This window comes from Manis pentadactyla, chromosome 9 (genome assembly GCF_030020395.1).
Source record: "Manis pentadactyla isolate mManPen7 chromosome 9, mManPen7.hap1, whole genome shotgun sequence".
Lineage (NCBI taxonomy): Eukaryota > Metazoa > Chordata > Mammalia > Pholidota > Manidae > Manis > Manis pentadactyla.
The window spans coordinates 91,934,272-91,953,005 of record NC_080027.1 but is presented as its reverse complement, the minus strand read 5'-3'; the positions used below and the strand labels follow the sequence as shown (position 1 = coordinate 91,953,005).

Below are 18,734 nucleotides of genomic sequence, written 5' to 3'. Positions count from 1 at the left end.
TTGATGCAATCCCTATGAAACTACCAGAAACATTCTTCAATGAACTGGAACAAATAATTCAAAAATTCATATGGAAACACCAAAGACCCCAAATAGCCAAAGCAATCCTGAGAAAGAAGAATAAAGTAGGGGGGATCTCACTCCCCAACTTCGAGCTCTACTATAAAGCCATAGTAATCAAGACAATTTGGTACTGGCACAAAAACAGAGCCACAGACCAATGGAACAGACTAGAGAATCCAGACATTAATCCAGACATATATGGTCAATTAATATTTGATAAAGGAGCCATGGACATACAATGGCAAAATGACAGTCTCTTCAACAGATGGTGCTGGCAAAACTGGACAGCTACATGTAGGAGAATGAAACTGGACCATTGTCTAACCCCATATACAAAAGTAAACTCAAAATGGATCAAAGACCTGAATGTAAGTCATGAAACCATTAAACTCTTGGAAGAAAACATAGGCAAAAACCTCTTAGACATAAACATGAGTGACCTCTTCTTGAACATATCTCCCCGGGCAAGGAAAACAACAGCAAAAATGAACAAGTGGGACTATATTAAGCTGAAAAGCTTCTGTACAGCAAAAGACACCATCAATAGAACAAAAAGGAACCCTACAGTATGGGAGAATATATTTGAAAATGACAGATCCGATAAAGGCTTGACGTCCAGAATATATAAAGAGCTCACACGCCTCAACAAACAAAAAACAAATAACCCAATTAAAAAATGGGCAGAGGAACTGAACAGACAGTTCTCCAAAACAGAAATACAGATGGCCAACAGACACATGAAAAGATGCTCCACATCACTAATTATCAGAGAAATGCAAATTAAAACTACAATGAGGTATCACCTCACACCAGTAAGGATGGCCGCCATCCAAAAGACAAACAACAACAAATGTTGGCGAGGCTGTGGAGAAAGGGAAACCCTCCTACACTGCTGGTGGGAATGTAAGTTAGTTCAACCATTGTGGAAAGCAGTATGGAGGTACATCAAAATGCTCAAACAGACTTGCCATTTGACCCAGGAATTGCACTCCTAGGAATTTACCCAAAGAATGCAGCAATCAAGTTTGAGAAAGACCAATGCACCCCTATGTTTATCGCAGCACTATTTACAATAGCCAAGAATTGGAAGCAACCTAAATGTCCATCGATAGATGAATGGATAAAGAAGATGTGGTACATATACACAATGGAATACTACTCAGCCATAAGAAAAGGGCAAATTCTACCATTTGCAGCAACATGGATGGAGCTGGAGGGTATTATGCTCAGTGAAACAAGCCAAGCGGAGAAAGAGAAATACCAAATGATTTCACTCATCTGTGGAATATAAGTACAAAGGAAAAACAGAAGGAACAAAACAGCAGCAGAATCACAGAACTCAAGAATGGACTAACAGGTACCAAAGGGAAAGGGACTGGGGAGGATGGGTGGGTAGGGAGGGATAAGGTGGGGGGAAGAAGAAGGGGGGTATTAAGATTAGCATGCATGGGGGGGGTGGGAGAAAGGGGAGGGCTGTGCAACACAGAGAAGGCAAGTAGTGATTCTACAACATTTTGCTGTGCTGATGGACAGTGACTGTAAAGGGGTTTATAGGGGGGACCTGGTATAGGGGAGAGCCTAGTAAACATAATATTCGTCATGTAAGTGTAGATTAATGATACCAAAAAAATAATAATAATAAAAGGCAGTTCCTGTGTGGTGACCTCCAATGAGTTCTACACAAGGGTATAAAGGGCATATAAAAGTGTAGGCAAAGGGCCTGTTTGTGTTTATACAGAGGATCAAGGCCTAATTTTGGCTACCCCGAAAATCAACTAAGATACGATATGAAAAAGAACTTCCAACATCAGCACTCTCTGGAAGACTCATGCCAGAAAATGATCATCAAGAAACCCCAACAAAGATCCACGCACTGCTACAGGTGTAGATGCACTCATCCCACCAGCTCCTGGATTTGCCATGGGAATGAAGAAGGAGATATCTAAGCTGGCCTGTGCATACAGTAAAACAACAAATTTGACTGGATCTATACTGTTGGAACTCAACCAAGAATTAGGAGAAGTGCAAGTTGTAGTGCTCCAAAATCTTACAACTACAGACTATTCACTGTTAAAAGAACATATGGGATGTGAACAGTCCCCAGGAATGTGTTGTTTTAATTTGTCTGATTTCTCTCAGACTGTTCAAGTTCAGTTGGACAATATCCACATCATAGGTAAGATTTCACAAATGCCTAAGGTGCCTAACTGGTTTTCTTGGTTTCACTGGAGATGGATGGTAATTACAGGTATGCTTTGGTTATGTAACTATACTCCTATTATGTTAATGTGTGTGCGCAATTTAAGTAGTAGTTTAAAACCTATACATGCTGAAGTTACAAGAAGATATGTCAAAGAAATAATCAATCTTCCCATGTTTTCTTCCGTCTGCTACTTCTATAGCTTTTCTTCTTCCTTCCTAATTACAACCCTTAAATAGAATTTGTGCCTCATATCAAATTTACCAAGTATCATAATTCTTCCAAGTGGTAAAGATACCTCAAGACAAATGCTGGGCATAGAAGCCACAGGGCATAAATATGCAAAGAAGTAAAAAGCTAACCTTTTCAAACAATAAGGCTTCTCTCTCACTTACCAACTTTACATTTCCCTGTATGGCTCCAGAAGATGACTGGTTAGCCAGAGATGGGTAAGATTCCTCAAGGGAGGAACAACCTAAGACAGGCACAGTCGCAGGGGGGCCATCAGGTGAGAAACTGGGGATCAACAGAGGTGAGGCTTAGAACCTCACCCCCCCTGTTCTGAGAGAAATCTTCTGCATACGTGGATGTTTTATTGCCCTTGTCTAGCTTGGATTAACACACAGTCTACAGGCACACACCTGATCATCTACATTTGCTCTCTTACAACACTAAACTATATTTTCTACCTTTATCTTGTACCTACCTACCACTTCAGCATTTTATTAAAAATAATAATAATAAGGAGAGAAATGTGGTATCCACATATAAATCAAGTATAAAGATCAAATGAGTATTCATATTTGAACTGTTTATAGTTCATAATGCATGAGCAAAACCGAAAGTTTCTGTGATGACTGCCCTTGTACTGTTCACTATGTAACTTATTCACTATGTAAGAATTTGTTCTCCATGTAAGAACTTGTTCGTTATGCTTCAGAAGATTGGAGACTGATGAAAATTAGGCTTGGGGTGGATTAATGATTGTGCATTGAGCACTGACTCCCCTATACAGAATTTTATTGTTGTTAACAACCATTTGATCAATAAATATGAGAGATGCCCTCACAAAAAAAAAAAAAAAAAAAAAAAAGGGACACACTTCCAATTGTAAAATAAATAAGTAACCGGGATGTAATGTATAGCATAAGGAATATAGTCAAGATATTGTAACAACTTGGTATGGTGATAGCTGGTACCTAGAATTATCATGTATATAAATGTTGAATCACTGTGTTGTACACCTGAAACTAATGTAATACTGTGTGTCAACTACCCTTCAATAAAAAATAATTATCTACAAAAAAAAAAAAAATCTGAATATATGGGGGGAAGAATGGAAATCTCAGTATTACAAAAGGGTCAATTCTCTCCTCCAGTGACATTAATCCATTAATTTAATATAATTCTAATTAAAACTCCAACAGTTTTGGTTGTGGGATTTATCTTTCTTATTTCATTTTTATTTTTTATTGATGAAATGATTCTAAAACTAATCTAGAAGAATGTATTAAATGGAATAGCAAATAGTTTTGAAACAAAAAAAGTAACTTCCCTTAGTAGATGTTAAAATACATTATACAGATAGAGTAATTAAAACAGTAAGATACTAATATAGAATTAGATAATGAATCCAGAATTAAAAGTATTTATGGGAATTCAGTATACAATTAAAGTGGCATTTCGTATCAATGGGAAAGGATTGGATTAACAAAAATTATGTTGGCAAATGACTAAACATTTGATGTTTATATACCAACCTCCCATCTTGCACCACAATAAATTTCAGGTGGCTTTTATCTGAACAAAATTGAAAACAGTAGAAGTAATAGAAGAAGATGTAGGCGAATATGTATACAATTTTAGGTTGGGGAAGGCATGACATCAAAGGCAGAAACTATAAAATTAAAGACTGACAGATCTGACATGAAATTTTAACACTTCTGTAACAAAACAAAGTTAAAAGTCAAGTGACAGATCTAGAAGACACATGTGGTGGATTTTAATCCTGGCCCCAGCCCTAGTGAACACACCTCTTGATATGCCCTTGTGTAATCTCCCACCTTGACTCTGTGCTTCAACAGGTGACTCACTTTGGCCAAGAAGATATAAGGGAACAGGACACAGGGACATTGGTAAGAGCTTGTGCACTGGTGCATGGTATCATGGAAGACTGCTACTACTAAGTGAGAGAGTAATACAGACACACCCCATGAACCCAGGCAAGTTCACAAGCGGGCCCAGGTTAAGACCAGAACTGTGTAGCCACCTCATATGTGTTTTACTACATTGTGAGGTGGTCTGTTAAACCATATTAGATAACTGACACAATGTACCTGCATTCTAAGGGTTACTATCAAAGCTATTAGAAATCACTACAAGAAAAACTAAACATCCCATTGGGAGAACAGACAATTCACACAAATATACAGATGTCCTAAATCACATAAAAAAATACTCAACTCTATTAGTAATCAAAGAAATACAAATTAAAACAATGAGATAGCACCATTTAGCTATCAGATTGACAAAGACTGAAAAAACTGATAATGGCATAAACTGGCATTTTCATCTACCGCTGCTTATCAGAAACTGTATAAAATTCCCCTTGGTGTGGTAATTTCATTTCATTTACTGTTCACAGAGGCCTGTGGTGAAACTAGGAATACAGACATATAAGGCAGGATCTTAATAATTTTGGTTTTAGTATTAATTTAGGTTTTACTCTACAAGCACTAAGATGCCACTGAAGGCTTTAGCGGTGCAATCACAGTAGCTATCTCCACTTGAAGATGATTCTAACTGATGCATGGAGAATGGGGGACAAGAATGGAAATGAGGGCATACTAACTGTTCAAGTGATAGTAACGTGGCCTAGATTTGAGTTGTGTCAGTGAGGCAGAGAACAAGTGGAGGTGGACCTGACAGGACATGCCGAAGAAAAACCCAAGAAAAAGGAAAAAATAGGCTCCTCCTTGATTTTACTTCTAGCAACTTAACTTGAAATACATGTGGAGATATGCAATACCAGATATGTATACAAAGACATATCCAAAAATGTTCACAGCAGTTTTTTATAATAAACTAACGAAAAATATCTAGAAGTGCATCCCAAAGAGATTAAGTAAATTAAGATCATTCAAAGCATAGTGAAAGTACCACACACTTAGAATTCTAAAGAGCTGCATTTAGTGACAAGAACGATATGGAAAGGGGCCCGTTACGAAATACATAATGTGGCATACGTTTCACATTAAAATAGTATGTCCTCGCTTTTATTTAAAATATACTCACACACACGCACATTTATGGCTGCATATGTGTGTGTTTGTGTGTGTGTGTGTGTGCATATTTATAAGTCTAGAAAGCTATATATCAAAGTATCAAAATTACAGATGGCTTGGATTTGAGTTAACATCTTTATACTTTTCATACCTTCTAAAATCTAAGTAAAACCTGTACAGCTTTATAACGGAAGGAAAAATTTTTTTTAATTGACCAGACATTTGGACAATAGTAATTGGGTCATTTTCTTAAAATAATGCGAATACAAAGATTAAAGAGACTATAAAAAAAGAATAAAACCTCTAAGTCTTAAATGAAAACTTACTCATAGATCTTAAATTGTAAAAAACTGTCGTAATTTGCTTGCAACACTTGCCTAGTTTTAGATGAGAATTTGGGAGAGAAGAGGAAGGGACATCTCCGGACTACAGAACAAAGCAAACACTCAAATATAACAAGTATTTAATCATTAAAAAAATCAGAGCCAGAAAAGATCCCTTCACTGCAATGTAAAACAAGCAATCTGGATTCCCTTGAGATTTGACCTAAAATAAAGAGCTATTCATCTTGTTTCATTTATGTTCTGGGATTCTTTATGAAGCTTCTTCCCTACCAAGTTGACATATAACACAGACACCAAAAAGGACAGGAAACTGAGGACCTTAGAAGCACAGATAAACATAGTCATTTTGATTCATATAATCAGATGTACTGGTTACCAAGACCAAATGTTCTAGAAGGCCTTCACCACTGGAAAAGTACTCACCCCATTTTAAAATGTTATCAAGGCTACTTCGGTCCCCCAGAACAAAACTTTTTGGTATTTAAGATTACTGTAGACACCCAAAAAACCACCACTCAGATTAAATAGTTCTGAAGGTTCTCATAGATTTGCTTCATCAAAGTGGCCTTAGCCATCCTTACTTGTAACAGGACAGGCAGCAAATGGCTCCTCCCTTAGAATGAAGACAGGGCTCCAGAATTTGTTCAAGCCTCTCTAAGGCACCACCACTTCAGCATTCCTGCCTGGTTCCCAGAGAAAAGCCCAGGGGCACTATCTTCGAGCCCTCGTCTTTAGAAATCATAAAGATGTCAATTTAAAGTATCAGCCTAACACATGGTGTTGTGTGGGGTAGTCACAGGGAAGATAGTAGTGTAACACAGAGAAAACAAGTAATGACTCTGTGGCATCTTGCTATGCTGATGGACAATAACTGTGGTGGGGTGGGTGGGGGACTCGATAATATGGGTGAAGGTAGGACCACCATGTTGGTTATGTGAAATCTTCATAAGATTGTATATCAATGATACCTGAATAAAAAAATAAAATAATAAAATAATAAAATATCAGCCTAAAGTAATGTCAGAAACAATGTAAAGCAAGTAAAGACCCTCTTCTGATATTATCTATTCCAGTGAGTAAGTGAAAATAACAATCCAAGGATTGGGGGTTGGGGGTTAAAATATAATTCATATACCATAAAATTCACCACTTAAACTATAAAAATTCAGTGGTTTTTTTAAGTTGTACAACCATCACTATTATTTTTTTCCGCTTTTTTTTTGCTATCATTAATCTACAATTACATGAAGAACATTATGTTTACTAGGTTCCCCCCTTCACCAAGTCCCCCCACAAACCCCATTACAGTCACTGTCCATCAGCATAGTAAGATGCTGTAGAATCACTACTTGTCTTCTCTATGTTGCGCAGCCCTCCCCATGCCCCCCCACACATTATAGATGCTAATCGTAATGCCCCCTTTTTTCCCCCCCACTTATCCCTCCCTTCCCACCCATCCTACCCAGTCCCTTTCCCTTTGATAACTGTTAGTCCATTCTTGAGTTTTCTGATTCTGCTGCTGTTTTGTTCCTACAGTTTTCCTTTGTTCTTATACTCCACATATGAGTGAAATCATTTGGTACTTGTCTTTCTCCACCGGGCTTATTTCACTGAGGATAATACCCTCTAGCTCCATCCATGTTGTTGCAAATGGTAGGATTTGTTTTCTTCTTATGGCTGAATAATATTCCATTGTGTATATGTACCACTTCTTCTTTATCCATTCATCTCCTGATGGACACTTAGGTTGCTTCCATTTCTTGGCTATTGTAAATAGTGCTGGGATAAACATAGGGGTGCATCTGTCTTTTTCAAACTGGGGTCCTGCATTCTTAGGGTAAATTCCTAGAAGTGGAATTCCTGGGTCAAATGGTATTTCTATTTTGAGCTTTTTGAGGAACCTCCATACTGCTTTCCACAATGGTTGAACTAATTTACATTCCCACCAGCAGTGTAGGAGGGTTCCCCTTTCTCCACAACCTTGCCAACATTTGTTGTTGTCTGTCTTTTGGGTGGTGGCGATCCTTACTGGTGTGAGGTGATATCTCATTGTGGTTTTAATTTGCATTTCTCGGATGACTAGTGATGTGGAGCATCTTTTCATGTGTCTGTTGGCCATCTGAATTTCTTCTTTGGAGAACTGTCTGTTCAGCTCCTCTGCCCATTTTTTAATTGGATTATTTGCTTTTTGTTTGTTAAGGTGCGTGAGCTCTTTCTATATTTTGAATGTCAACCCTTAATCGGATCTGTCATTTATGAATATATTCTCCCATACTGTAGGATGCGTTTTTGTTCTGCTGATGGTGTCCTTTGCTGTACAGAAGCTTTTCAGCTTGATATAGTCCCATTTGTTCATTTTTACTTTTGTTTCCCTTGCCCAGGGAGATATGTTCATGAAGAAGTCACTCATGTTTATGTCCATGAGATTTTTGCCTATGTTTTTTTCTAAGAGTTTGATGGTTTCATGACTTACATTTAGGTCTTTGATCCATTTTGAGTTTACTTTTGTGTATGGGGTTAGACAGTGATCCAGTTTCATTTTCTTACATGTAGCTGTCCAGTTTTGCCAGCACCAACTGTTGAAGAGACTATCATTTCCCCATTACATGTCCATGGCTCCTTTATCGAATATTAATTGACCATATATGTTTGGGTTAATGTCTGGAGTCTCTATTCTGTTCCACTGGTCTGTGGCTCTGTTCTTGTGCCAGTACTAAATTGTCTTGATTACTGTGGCTTTGTAGTAGAGCTTGAAGTTGAGGAGTGAGACCCCCACCACCACTTTATTCTTCCTTCTCAGGATTGCTTTGGCTATTCGGGTTCTTTGGTGTTTCCATATGAATTTTTGAACTATTTGTTCCATCATCACTACTATTTGATTCCAGAACATTTTCATCACTCCAGAAATAAACCTAATACATACCCAAAGAAATGATTACTCCCTGTTCCTCCTTCACTCTACCCAGATGCTAGCAACCATTCAACTTTTTCTGTCTCTATAATTATGCCAATTCCAGACACGTCATATCAATTGCATCATACAATACGTGGCCTTTTGTGTCTGACATTCCTCACCTAGTATAATGTTCCTGTGCACACTATGGCGCACATCAGTCCTTCATTCTTTTTGATAGCCAAATAGTATTCCGTTGGATGGATATACTACCACCTTTTGATTATCCATCCATCAGTTGATAGACATTTGAACTGTTTCCACTTTTTGGCTATTATGAATAATGCTGCTATGAATATTTGTGTACTGTTTTTGTGTGGACCTATGTTCTCATTTCTCTTAGGTATACACCTAGAAGTGTAACTGCTGACCATATAGTAATTGTGCTTAACTTTTTGAGGACCTGCCAAGCTGTTTTCTGAAACAGCTGCACCATTTTACACGGTTTTTCACACTCTTAACATAAACTTAAGAAATGTCAGACTTTTGTAGCAGTAGGGGATTTACTCTTACCAAGCCCATTTTATGTGCCAAGTGTTATGCCTATATAATTTCTGATTTAATTTTCCCAACAACTCTGTAATGCAAAAATATCTCTATTCTACAGAAGAAATTCCAATCTCAAAAACTGTTAGTAACCTAGTCAAAAAATCAAATCAGACAGTGTCAAAGTAGAAATTCAAATTTAAGTTGACTTCAAAACCCGCTCTCTTTACCTTCTACCATGCAACCTCTACACTTAGGTATATATGCATGCTGCTTCTCACCAAAAGGATTCTCTGGAAAAGCTACATTTACTTAAAAATCAGAATCATTATAAAACAGGAGCTTCCCAATGTACAGAAATTTCTAGAAAACAGATGTGGTCTCTCGCATAAATCAGCTCCTTCATTTATTTTCTTTAGTAAATGACTGCTACAGGTAGTTACTTAAAATGAAACTATCTATAAACCACTTAAACATTACACAGATTAACTTCTTCCATCAAAGTTGTATCTACTGACAAAAAATCTGGGTATCTTTTGCTATGGCCTGAATTATCCCCCCAAAATTCCTATGCTGCAGCCCAAACCCCCAATTCGGACAAAGGGCTTTTAGGAGGTAATTAAGATTAAATGAGGGCAAAAGGCAGGACCCTAATCTGGTAAGATTGGTGACCTTAGAAGAAGAGGAAGAGCCATCTCGGTCTCTACCATGTGAGGCCACAGCACAAAGGCACTGTGAATATGGCAATCTGCAAGTCAGTGAAGAGCCGTACTGAACCTGGCCATACTCGCACCCTGATCTTGGACTTCCAGCCTCCAGAACTTTGAGAAAAAAATTTCTGTGGTTTAAGCCACCCAGTCTATGGTCTTCTGTTATGGTACCCTGAGCTAACGCTATCTTCTTTCATGGATAATGAACTATCCAATTATTGGTATTTTAAGCAGTGATAATAAAAACAAAGCAGCACTAAGTGAAACAGAAAATAAGCTAAACCAGGAGATATGAATAAGCTTTTTGCTCAAAAATATTTACAGGTCACATATCTAAGAGACTAAAAACCCCAATAATGGCCCTTCTGTTAATTCAGTATTCAATGAGAAAGTCCAGGAAACACGATACTTTCCGAAGGGCACTGGAGTTAGACAAATCTGAGTCTGATTCTTTCTGGCCACTTCTGAGGTTTGTGTCTGAGTAACAAAAAAACTCTACACCTACTCCCATGGTCAGGAATGCCGATTTTTGTTTGTTTGATTTAAGTAACTTAACACTTACTATATGCCATGCCCTACAATACACTCTACAGTAGTAGCCAGTATAGCTTCTAGAACATTACAGGTACTCCAAAATGGTGGTGGTTATTGTCAGTGAATCGATTCCAGAAAAAAGTTAAACATGTATATCAGTATCCACTATTTCCAAATATTTTGCTGGCACTATGAATATAAAAATGCAATCCCTGATCTTTGCAAGGGTACTTGATTTGGAGTTGAAGCAAACCAGCAGCTGTAGCTGCCGCAGTTCTGTCCTCACCTGCACGATGTTTCCCTTGGCCAAAAACGCACGAAGTCATTTCCAAGTTCGAAGCACTGAACAAACAATGGCAAGGCAGAGCCACCAAAAACAGACACCTGATTTCCATGACAAATATGGTAATGATGTATTAGTTATTGAAGCCACTTTCTGCGCTGCAGTACGAACATATATCAACACAACCTGGAATAGAATGGAACCTGTCCCCTGTTGGCAGAGTCACCCCAAGGAAATGGAGAGATCAGTAATCAATCACCCCAGCTGATATAATACTGAATTGCTTCAAAACCAACTCACAATTGATGCCAAGTAAAAGAACTGTGTACTCGTTAAAATATATGGCATGAAGAAATAAAATACATTTGAAACCTTTAAAAAAATGCAGGAGCTTACAAAGAAGACAGATCATGATAATTATAAAATAATGTAATAAATGCAATAGCAAAAATATTTAGAGCAATAGGCACACACAGGAATAGCGAGAGGGAGAAAAGCCAGAGATTACTTAGCAGAAAGTCTGACAAGGAATTCCTTTCTTGTTTTCTATTGAGAAAACTTCATAACCCTTATTTGGGGAAGCAACTACCAAGATACAAGCTTCAGTTCAGATTCTTTTTAACCTTTACTTCACTAAATTCCATCCACCAATCTCAAAGAAAATGGGGTGGGGGAGAGCTGCCTTTAAATTGGCACAGGAAAAGCTTAAGTATCCTCTTTCTCCCACAACCACATAAAAATCACATTTTTCCAAATCATTTTTACACTCTTGAGAAAGACTGTGTGTTTTACAAGTTATACAATTAACCGAATGTAAGCTGTATGTAGAAAAAGTAACCAAAACCATCAGTCCAGTATGTAATTTCTAATACACCAGCCAAATGGAGCCTACCTTGTTATTTTGCTTATTCCAACTGGGCTAACAAGGTGTCCAATACCTTGCAGGAAATTCATAAACTTCAGTAAATTTTCTCCATTTATCCACACTCTTATTCAAGATTTACTGACTTAATAAATACCTATAAGGCAAAACAATGCCTAAATACAAGGGCACTGACATTCCAAAAAAAATGTGAATTTGGCTCCTGCTCCTAAAATAAACATATGTAGGAAAGTTACACATCCAACAGCCAGGAGAGTAAAAATAAAGACCCACAAGAAAAGACAGGCTACTATTTGTGTCCTTTCATGGATATCTCACTTGACACTTGACACAACGATCCTGTGAAATTATAGAATTACCTCCATTTTTATCAGTTTGCTCAATTCACAAGTCAGCATATAAAAGCTGGACCTTCTGAGCTTTCATTGTACCACACTCTAAAACATACATTAAATTTATTATTACCATAAATGAAGGTCACAAAATCACAAGAAGCATTTCAAAGACTCAAAATATATACACAGAAAGCACACCTAAAGATCTGTTTTCCCACTTATAAAATAAGTAAGGTGGACTAGATCACAGATGGTTAAGTAAGCAGCAGGAAACACTCCCGCACGGCTATGGGACCCATGTCCAGTCCCAATTACTACTCATGTCACTGTTTCCACCAAGCCCAGAAATACATTCATGTCCTTATAAACATGCTGCCCACTACCAACACAAGTATATAAGTCAAAATCTACTTGCCATCTCAAACTAGAAAAAGCCCAGAAAAGTGAAGCATAGTTTTACATAACTAGCCTGAACACAACTAAGCCTCAAACCTAAAGGAGTATTAAAATTGTATAATTATTACAAGTATACAAAGCACCTTCTCTTCTATTGTCATTTGACCCTCACTACCCAGTAAAAAACTATCCCTATTTTTACATATTTTCAAATATGGTTCAGTGAAAAAATATGACGAGCTAAAGGCCATCCAGCTAATAAGTGGCTTGGCTGAATCCTTACAATCCTGCTATACCTTTTACATGAGAACATCAGAATAATGAGTGGAAGTCTGGACTATTTAATATGAACCCAAGAAAGTCAATCCAAAATCTTCTGAGTGCTTCTTAGGCACTAGGCTAGATACAACTATTTTAAAGCAGACAAGTTACTCTTTCTATGGGAAAACATCTTCCATAAGTAACTAACCAACTAGTAAAAAAAAAAAAGTGCAATCATTTAAAAAGCACCCATTATATTACTGATACACACACACACACACACACACACACACACACACACACACACACACACACCCCTACCTTAATCACAACTCATACTTTTGATACATTACGTAAATGAAAAATTAGAATTTAAACAAAATTTGGAGGTTACACTAATAAGGATACCAATTTTGGAGGACTTTACCCTTTCACTGTCTTGCATTAGAAACACATCTCATTTAAATTCTCATCTTTAAGCAAAGGATTAATGAGTAATTCTACATATATAGCTTTTTACATGTGTAGAATGCCTTTAAGGCTGTTTCAGGAATGTATTGCTCAGTCTCCTATTATAGGTATTATTCCATTATATATAGCAGCAAGCAGGCTGGCCCTAAAATTAAAGTCATCTGAGGGATCTTATCATAAATACTTAACAGCAAGGTATTCATCATATCCACTCTTCAGAATTCTGACCAACTTAAGTGGAAATTCCTACCCATGCATTTCTATTTCTGCATGGCCTGTAAAACATCAGAACTACTCCTTAATATACATAAAAGACTCAATCTAATAAGGTATCATTTATGTCTACCGTACTTGAAAGCATCATTGAGACTAAGTCAAATAATAGTATAACCTGAAAAGCCTTCTTTAATAAACCAAAATGTCCCAAAGCTTTTTGCAACCAGCACGAGAAGCTTTTACTCGCATTCTTGTCGGTCCTACTTTTACAGGCATCTAAGGAAATGTGTATACACGAGTTGCACAAACGACCTACCAAATAATCCAGTGCCTTCCAAAGTGAAAAGCTGATCCTCTTTTCTGTTCTTAAATCATTCAAAATTAGCTTACAAAGAATTACTGTAGACGACTTGAACAAACTTTTCAGACCTCTTTACCATGTTCTATATTTAAGCTACTGGAAAGCATTGGTGTTTCCTCCCTCTTCACATTTAGTAAGAAATAGGGCAAGAAAACAGCTTAAAAATTACAAGGTACTTTTTATTAGAAACATCAAACTTTACTGCATACCGAAAACTTTAACTTTTTTTCTGTTTTGGTTCACAACCTCCAATCATCTTACTTAAAAATATCCCACTTCCACTGTTTTCCATTTCTCAATATTAAGACAAGTTTACCCAAAGTTCGAAAAAACTGGTAACTTATCTGTAATACCCCTATAGCATTAAATCTTTAAAGCAGAAGTCAACAACACAGTATTACTAGATATAACATTACATATGTTTTATTAAGAGTTTCTGAATTTTCAAGGACATTAGTAACTTGATTTTTTTTTTAATTCCCAAAAGCATGGCTCGTTTCAGGTCACATTTCACAAAGATTATGTTTTTTTATTTATATGCCATAGCTTGTTAAACTGATCCATTACATATGAAAATAATTTGAGTGAAATTACTAGGAAAGGGGGTCACTGCAGCAAACACAATGTATAAGGCCATCAAATTTGGAATCAGAAAGACAATTTAAGTTCACAGTAAACTGAAGTGAGAACACAGCAGTTTAACACAAAAAAAAAAATTAAAAAAGAAAATGGGATAGCGTTCAACCTTAAGAGGAAAAAGAAGAAAACAAGTTTAAAATGGGAACTACTTGAGAAAGGATTCCAGTGACATGACAGTTTCTTGCCAAAACCAAGGAATTTGTAGATTTTATCAATCAAATTTAATTGTATTTCATTATGAAGGTCTTGGCAACGGCGGGCCATTAATCTTTAACACAAAGGAGATTCAAATCCAAAAGAACCGTAAGAATATCTCTTCCAGGAGAGAGAAACGGAGTAATTCACTTTATCCACAATTGTTTAATCTACAAGGCCTTTCGGGATGAGAACGCAGAAAGGATCGGCCTTCAGCCCACCAAGTCCCATTCTCACGAAGTCCTGCGCCAATCGGAAAAGAGGCGAGGGACACACAACAGGCTTAGGAAAGGCTGACAAAAATCTCCAGTGAACGACACACCACATCACGGTTTATTCTCTTACACAATTGGAGAGAGTGAAGGAAAAATATCACACAGTATGTTTCATCGTATCAATTAAAAAACGTTTTATGACGGTACAGTCACTGCTTTCCTTTGGGGCTGAAAAAACCATCTAGCTTCTGTCTTATTGATTATACCGGATGGGGAAGCAGCAGCTGCTGCAATGCAACACAGGCTTCCACGGAGGAAGGAGAGAAAAGGGTTCCCAAACTAACCGTCGCCCGGCCCCGTTTACACCCACCGCACGACAACTTCCCTAACAGGCCTCGCACGGTGCCCGCAGCACGACCCCGGCCAGCCGCCCCTTCCCCGTCACCCCGGACTGCGCCGCGCATGGCGCCTTCCCCGCCGCCACGGAGCACGGTCACCGAGCGCGTCCCACCTCTTTCCAACTTTTCTCCCGTTTTTAAATTAAACACCAGAGTCTTGTAATGTAAGCGCACGGAATTTTTACGCGTAAACGGGAGAATACCTGTCTCCCGGCAACACGCACGCCCTCAGGCTCGAACCCTCCCCACCTCTCCGGCTCGGCGGACGATGGCCGGGGGAGGGAGAGGAGAGCAAATTAGATTTCGGGAGGGAGATCCTGGGCGGAGGGAGAGCACGAGGGGAACGGGGAGCGACGGAAGGAGACCCCGGGGGAGGAGTCGGGAGGGCTGAGGGGAAGACAGAGAGACGGGGAGGGACAAAGGGGGAGGGGAGAAGCCGGGAGCTGCGCCGGCCCGGGGAGGGAAGGCGGGTCCGGAGGGGTCGCGGTTCCCGCGGCACAATGGCCCGCGCCCCCGCCCGCGCCTCACCTCATGGTGCTGGCGGCGCCGAGGCTTTTCCGGCGGCGGGGAGAGCGGGGAGCGCCTGCCGACGGGCTCTCCTTCAGGGGCGGGACGCCACACGGGGACGCAAGACCGGCGCGCTTCTGCTTGGGCGGCGGGGCTACACCATCTCCCGCACAAAGCAGAGGGCCGGCGCTCAGGACGGCGAAAGAAAGCTGGAGGGGCGCGGGCCGAGAGCCGAGCGGTGCCGCCGCCGCCTCCTGCTGCGGGAGCTCCGCGCCGCCCTCGGAGGGTACCCGCCCGCCGCTCCGCAGGCCCGCGCCGCCGCCAAAGCGTGTGCGACCGGCAGCTGCGGCAACAGCGGGAGGAGAGCCGGGCCAGCGCGGGGCGGGCGGAGGCGGGGCGCGGAGGAGCACGCAGGCACCGCCTCCCTCCGCCCGGGTGGGGGCGGCTCCCCGCCGGCGGCGGGCCCAGGGCTGCGGGCCGCGGGGGCGCGCACGGGCTCGGCGCCGGCCCGGGAAAAACCCTTTGTTGCCTGCCTCCCGCCCCGCCCCGCGCACGCTGCCCTCTGCCGCCAGGCCCGCCCCGCAGCGCTCCCCTGAGGCGGGGGAGCCCCGGCCTCCCCGCGGCCGGCTGCGGCGCCTGAGGCGCTGGGCGCGTGACCGACCGCGGGGCCTCGGGCCTGCTCGCGGACGTTTACCCCTCGCGGGCTGGTCCTCAGCTCGGCCCAGGCCGTGGCCGGACCGGGCAACCTCGAGAGACGCCTCAGCGAAGGGGACGCGCAAATTTAAACCACGGGCGTCGCGGCGGCCTCGCCCCTTCCCGAGGGCCCGGCTTCCCGCCGATGTGCTCGCCGCGAGCGGGGTGACTTCACCAGGCGCGAGGGAAGGCGCGGCCCGGGCGACCTCGCCGCCGTCGGAGGGAACTCCGCAGGCGGGGCCGGGGACGAGGGCGCCTGCGGTTTTCCGTCGCCCACCGGGGTTGAAATCAGCCCTGTCAAAGGGTCGTTGCAAAACGCTGGCGAAGCAAACTCGTTGGAAGTCTCGGGGAACTAGAAACCGGAGGGTATAGCTAAGGGAGTTGGTCTGTCCAAAAGCAAATCCAACAATAAAAAATGTAAACTGGACGAGTGGAAGGTCGCTTGCAGTGTCGGGGACGGCGGTGTGTTTCCTGTGTAAAACAGAACCGGTCCCCGTTACTGGGGGCCGGAACCAAAGTGCAGGGCCTGCTGCGGCCCGAGAACACACACCAAAGTTCGGTGGTTCATTTTAAGACGTAGGAACAATTTGGATTCTAATTACGACGACTGAGCTTGTCTACACTTACAAGAGAGAGAGAATTGCCCAGTCTTGACCTTAAAAAGCTCTGGTTTCAGACGGGTACCGAGTTAATTTTCTTTTGGGAACCTGCAACCTCCAACAGCCCTACAGAAGCAGTGCCCTGGAGCTATGGCACAGGACCAGGTGGCCTCAGGTAGTGGAAAGCACAATGCCTCTGCTTAGACAGTGTGCCTGGAGAGCGCTAATTTCCGCCCACATAGCTAATTACCGCTTCCCACCAAGGTGTTTTATTCAAGAATCTCCAAGCACCTCAGAGTAAAAACCCTTGCCAGTCAAACGTCCTTGGTGCCATATTACCAGTAGAGACAGGGAAACAACTCAAGAGCAGGGTAAGTTAGGGCAATAGGCTCCACTGAAAATCATAAATACTAACTAGGAGGTTCATTGTTCCATCTAAAAGACTCTGTAATTTATGTATTTAAAACACATGCAACTCAAATATTCTCCAAATTAACCAAAGAATATTTGATGTGAAGGCTTTTTTCCTGTAAAAGTAATAAGGCATATTGAACCATCTTGGAAAAGTATTAATAAGACATATTCAACCACAAAGAATTCACATCAATTTGCCTTAGTCCATTCATAGCAATACCGTAAAACCAGCAGAGCTTGTCTCAGGGAAAACTCTTACAAAGGGCCAAAAGAGGTGGAGATTTTGCTGTAATGACTCAAACTCTCTCCTGCCAGAGACAAGAGGCAAGGATAAAAATTCCTTACAGATGACTCCATAACCTACTTCTCATTTGTGATAGCTAAATCCATCCTGTGCTAAATAAGTGATATATCACATCATCTTTATCCTCACCGCAAATACGCCAATGGTATGGGCACCAAATTAAGCAATCCAAGTGGAAAATGCTGTTCTTATTTTCTCTGTTTATTAAAAATGTAGCAGCCAAGAATTTGGGCTGCCTACAACCATTTCCATCCTTTTGGATGGCAGCCCGCCAGTTCACAAGTTGGTCATGCCATTGCCTTTGGATTTAGATATTGCAATGGGTGGCCTGACCTCCAAAGGTCATTCTGTAGAAGGGCAATTTGTCAGCTGTGACAAAATGTTACTGCTTCTTGTTCATATTTGGTTTAACAATCAAAGAGGGCAAAAGGGAAACCTGAGCTAGGAAATCACAGACTAATTCTGGTCACAAAGGAAACTTTGTGGAACGTGTAACCATTTAGAATAAAAGAACTTTAGGCATGGAAAGAATCTTAAGTCCAACCCACTCATTTTTCAGAAAAGGAAAGTGAGGTCCAGAGAGGTTAAGTGAATTTACCCAGTGTCACTCCGTCCCTTTGAGGTGGAATTGGAACTTAAACACAGGATTTCCAGCTACAGTCCATTCCTCCTCCTCCACCTCATACTTACTTTTCTATGACAGAAGGAAGAATGAGCAAAGATTCTCTCTTCATCAACCCTGCTTAAGAATCAGCTGAGCCTGTGTTGTCTTGGCTGAAGAGTGAAAATCATCAGAGCTCTCATAAGGGTTGCCCAGCCCACAGCCCTATGCCTGGTCCTCATGCAGGCACCCAGGTGTTTGAAAGGCAAGGGAATGAATATACAAATTAGTGGATGAATGACTGCCCCAATCTAAGATGAAGAGAAAACTTTGCTAAAGGAAGTACACTCTCTTCTTAGAGACAGGATGACCCTCAGCTTCCCCTATAG

At 40.9% G+C, this 18,734-nt stretch overlaps 1 protein-coding gene and 1 pseudogene across 7 annotated transcripts in view; one reads left to right on the top strand and one right to left on the bottom strand.

Annotated features, from left to right (window-relative positions):
* ENAH (ENAH actin regulator) overlaps window positions 1-16,981 on the bottom strand; it is a 195,388-nt gene extending 178,407 nt beyond the window's left edge. For all 7 annotated transcript variants that reach the window (XM_036900853.2, XM_036901054.2, XM_057507810.1 and 4 more), the window contains exon 1: window positions 15,756-16,981. In XM_036900853.2, coding sequence (XP_036756748.2) covers window positions 15,756-15,760 — 5 coding nt within the window. In that variant the 5' untranslated portion in view covers window positions 15,761-16,981. The remainder of the gene's footprint in view (window positions 1-15,755) is intronic.
* On the top strand, window positions 7,363-13,020 carry LOC130684929 (cytochrome c oxidase subunit 7B, mitochondrial-like; annotated as a pseudogene).
* Window positions 16,982-18,734: the final 1,753 nt, after the last annotated feature.